At 55.8% G+C, this 4,390-nt stretch overlaps 1 protein-coding gene across 1 annotated transcript in view; it reads left to right on the forward strand.

Annotated features, from left to right (window-relative positions):
- Positions 1-4,390, forward strand: part of SFXN5 (sideroflexin 5) — a 133,288-nt gene that overhangs the window by 125,978 nt on the left and 2,920 nt on the right. Inside the window, exon 14 of the mRNA XM_010829769.1 lies at positions 4,190-4,386. Within this exon, the coding sequence (XP_010828071.1) occupies positions 4,190-4,267 (78 nt within the window). The 3' untranslated portion in view covers positions 4,268-4,386. The remainder of the gene's footprint in view (positions 1-4,189; positions 4,387-4,390) is intronic.

Consider the following 4,390-nt stretch of genomic DNA (forward strand, 5'->3'; position numbering starts at 1 on the left):
CTCCTCTGAGAATGGCGTCACCAGCCACCCCGGCTCCCGAGCTAGAATTAGGAATCATCCAGTGCACAGTCATCCTCCACACCTCCCTCTCACCCCCACGTGGAATTGGTCATCAACTCCTATGGCTTTTGTCTTCAGAAAGGATCCCCGCACACCCTCCCGTCAGCCCCCACTGGCGGCATCCTAGGGAAGACCTGGCACCTTTCTCTGATGCCTGAAGCTGCTGCCTCACTTACTCCTCCATCCCACCCCCACCAGCAAGATGGGGATCTTGGACCACCCCTGCTCAGAAGCCTCGTGGCTTTGCCCTCAGATAAAATGCTGACATCTTCAAGTGGCCTACGAGGGCCTGCCTGTCCCAGCTCCGCCTCCATTTCCGCCACATTCCAACCTGTCCACCGTTGCCCACACCAAACATGCCATGCTGGCCAGCTAATGCTGTTCTCTTCCCCAGCAAGCTTTTTCTGCCCTCTCTCATCAAAACGCCCATTTCTTCCTGGCTTCCCTCCCCTGAGAAGTCTTCCTTTCCTGTTCTTTCATCGGTGCATGGTAACCCCCAATGCGTGGTAACTCCTCCCCAGTTGCCATGGCACTTTGTCTCTCTGGAACCCATCTGCTTTCCTGTCTGACTCCTCCCCTAGACTTGAAGCTTCTCAAGGGCACGGGCTGGTCTTGTCCATCTCTGTGTGCCCAGCCTGGTGTATGGCGTTGGCAGCCATAAGCATCCGCTACTTAAGAGCCGACTGAATTGAAATGAGAGGAAAAGCCTTAGATGCCATCTGTCCCCAAGTGCCTGCTCCTGAGTTGAGGGCCTCGACCACCGCCCTCCCCGGCAGCCTTCCCATTGCCTGCGTCTCCCCCCTGCTTCCCTCCTACCTGCTGTCCTCAGCTCAGTGGGGAGCTGGAGGGGGGAGCCTGGGTCTGCGACAGCTCCACTGAGAGGATGAGGTCTCGGTCTCCACCAGGGCCAGTGCTCTCCAGGGAACGGGCCGAGGAGGCTGTGGCCCTGGCCCGTGGTCCTCCACCATGGTGGTGAGCAGCCTCTCTGATTTTAATGCGGGACTCAGTGCTTCAGTGAAAGCCGGCATGGGAAGTTGCTAATAATGGCACTAAAATAAAATATGCTACATCTGTTATGGGTAGCAGAACAAAATTAGCTGCTCACACCTCTGACATCCAAGATGTCTTAACTTAAAATACTCCTTGGCTTACTTTACATCATTTACTGATTATATTTAAAAGAAATACAATTTTGCAATTACTGTTCTTTCCAGCGTGATATCTATGCATCATTTTCCTTTTATGTTTATATATTTCTCCTTCATTAGTGCAGTCTGAAGGGTGATTAGGATTCTTCAAACATTTTACAGAGGTTAAACGTTGATTAAGATTTAATTATTACTGTAAATAGCTTGGAATGACATATGGTGCAAAAGCCTGACATATGTGCATTTGAATAAATGAAGTGCTATTTCCCAGGATGCCTCAGTAGCTGTTTAACAGCTTTCCCGAAGGGTTATGTTACACCTCATGGTAAGATTGCTGGGATGTTATATTTTGTTGGTTTTTGCAGCTGAAAGCTAAGAACAGTTTTCCAGTTTTTTAAAAACATTGAATATTTTAAATACCTAAATTGTTTTGCACAAATTTTTGCTAATTTGTCTAACTAGGTTAAACATTTTCAAAAGCATTTAGATTTTTAAGCGTGGGCGCTGTGCATTGTGTCAGTGGCAGCATGGGGACGAGGGGAGCCGGTGGGGTGGAGAGGACTCGGAGGCCAGCAGGGTGTGCAGGGAGGAGGTGGTTCGAGGAGAGCGGGTGGGGACGAGGCCTGGGCCCTGAGCCTGGTTCTTGCTTCTTTGGCCTTCTCAAGTGGGCTGTGTATCGGGGTACCAGAGACCACAGGGAGAGGGTCCCTGCCAGCTGCAGTCCACAGGGACTCTTGTCTGGCCTCAGACCTGAGTTCTCCGAAAGCTGGGCCAGGCTATGGCACCTCCTGCCTGCTCCCCAGGGCTGCCATGTCTTGATATATAGCACGTACCTGGGACCAGGCTCAGCTGAGCTGACTGGTGCTTCCTGATTCAACCCGGGGCAGGGGTCAGGCCGGGGCTCCTCACGGAGCCTCCCTCCTGGCTCCCTCAGGTTTAGGGGCTCCGGCATCCCCACTGGCTCAGCCCCCAGAGCTGTGGGTCAACATCGGGGCTGCTGTGGGGACTCCCAGGGGACCCCGCCCTCCCAGTACTTTCTGCCTTTCTTCTTTCCACTCATTGACTCAACACTTGAGAACACCTGCTGTCTCCCGGCCTTGAGGATGCAGGATGCACAGCAGCATGCACTCGCTGCCTCATGGAGCTTGCGATCTACCGTGGGAAGAGGAGCAGGAGCAAGCAGTCAGCCTCAAATCATGTGCTACAAGTGTACAGAGGGAGGCAAGTGTGGGGCTGGAGAGGTGGCCACACCCAGCCTGGATGAGGGAAGATATCTGAAGCAGCGGCCTGGAAGCTGAGCGGAGGACCAGGGATTCAGAGTAGGCCAGGCGAGGAAGAGGCAGAGGGGCAGCTCAGGCAAAGACTCGGGGTGTGAATAAGCCAGTGTATCTGAGGCACTGTGATAGGCAGGTGTGCTGTGTCTCCAATCCCACGGACAGGGTGGCGAGAGCGAGGCAGGGTCTGGGTCCCTGAGGGCAGTGGTGCCGGTGAGCCCTTTCATAACAAAGAGAGGCATGATCGGACTTGCTGCTGAGAAGGCTCACCCTGGCTGTGGTGGAAGAGGGGCTGGAAGGGGTGAGACAGTGAGGGGAGGGAAAGAGAGTGGAGGTCTGGAAGACCTGCGGTCCCTGGCCAGAGCACCGTTGGACGGTGGTGTGAAGCTGGGGTCGGGGAGGAAGAGACGAGGAATTCAGTTCTGTTCTAGATGGGTCGAGTAGAAGTACCTATGGAGCTGTGCGCAGGGAAGAGGGACCCCCAGACCCTGAGAAGCGTCCAGTAGGTGTCACAAAAAAGGAGCTGGCAGTAAGCTTGGAGAGAAAGACTTTTGTGGAGGGGAGTGGAAACAGAAGCCAGGTTTGCAGTGGGCTGGGAAATCAGTGGGAGGTGAGGAGCTGGAGCTGCCCTTAAAGGAGTGGACAGTGCCTTAAAGAAGCGAGGTTGTTATGGGGGGAGAGAGCCCCAGTGATAGCAGGAACACGACCTGGGGTAATGGAGGGTGTCAGATGGGAGGTTCTCTGCTGATGAGCAGGAGTCCCTGAAAAGGTGGGCAACAGGGTGGGCCATCTGGCAGTGGTCTCCAGTGTGGGGTCCTCCGGGGGCAGGGATAGCCACAGTGGGGCAGCAGGAGGGCAGATCCGGAGCAGAGTGAGAACACAGGTAGGTCATGGGTTTGACAAGAAGCTGAGGGGTGCCTCGTGAGGCCTTCTGTTTTCACTCCAAGGTAGGAAGATGAGTGGGAAGCTGAGGGCGGGGAGGCTGAGGAGAGCAGAGGAGGCTTTAGGCGGCCTCTGCGGAGAATGGGAGATGGAGCTGACCAACCATATGGCCCAGGGGTGGGGATTTTCTGGCCACTGTGAAGGTCAAGCCAAAGTCAAGGACAGTGAACTCTGAGCAGTCTCTGCTAGGTGGTCAGGTTCAAGTGGGGAGAAGGTAGACGCGTGATGGAGCTGCTCCTTCTGCCAGTCAGGCGTGAAGGGCCTTGCAGCTTGGAGAGGCTCAAGTGGTGGCCTCTCACATCCAGCTGGAGGGGGAGGATGTGAAGACAGCTCTAGAGAGTCTGGGGCTGGGGTCGGTGGTCTGAAAGCAGATAGGAGAGTGAGGAGGGTGCTTGGAGGGACAGAGGATGGTGGGGTGCAAGAGGGTGGGGTTTGGATTTGAGTTTGGGTGGAACATCCCTGGGGGACGAGGTCCTTGGAGATGAGGGAGACGGAGAACTCAGAAGGTAGGACTTTCCCCTACATGGACGTGCTGGCAGCGGGTGAGGTACAGCTTTGGCTGGAAGGGGTGTCGTGAGCCCCTAAGCAGAAGGGCAGGAAAAGAGGAAGATGCGTCACGAGGTGGCACGCATGGGCCCTGGTTGGGGGCCGGGGGCAGAGGAGAAGTGGCAGCACCAGGAGGTCCTGACCGCTGCTCCCAGCTCCCCACTTGTCCCCTCCCTCCCGTCCCCTCACCTTTCCTCTCTGCTCTCACTCTCTCCTCAGATCGAAACAAGCCAGTTAGAGCCTGAGATCGCCCAGGCCACGAGCAGCCGGACAGTGGTGTACAACAAGGGACTGTGAGCAGTGGCCGGCCGGCCTGGGGACAGAGTGTTGTCCAGGCCCGGAGTTGGGGGCAAGGAAGGAGTCCTGTGGGCTGCACCTGCAGGGAGAGACAAGCTGACCCCCACCCCCAGTCCCAGGCCA

Source organism: Bison bison, unplaced genomic scaffold (assembly GCF_000754665.1).
Source record: "Bison bison bison isolate TAMUID 2011002044 unplaced genomic scaffold, Bison_UMD1.0 scf7180017864508, whole genome shotgun sequence".
In the NCBI taxonomy this organism is placed as follows: Eukaryota; Metazoa; Chordata; class Mammalia; order Artiodactyla; family Bovidae; genus Bison; species Bison bison.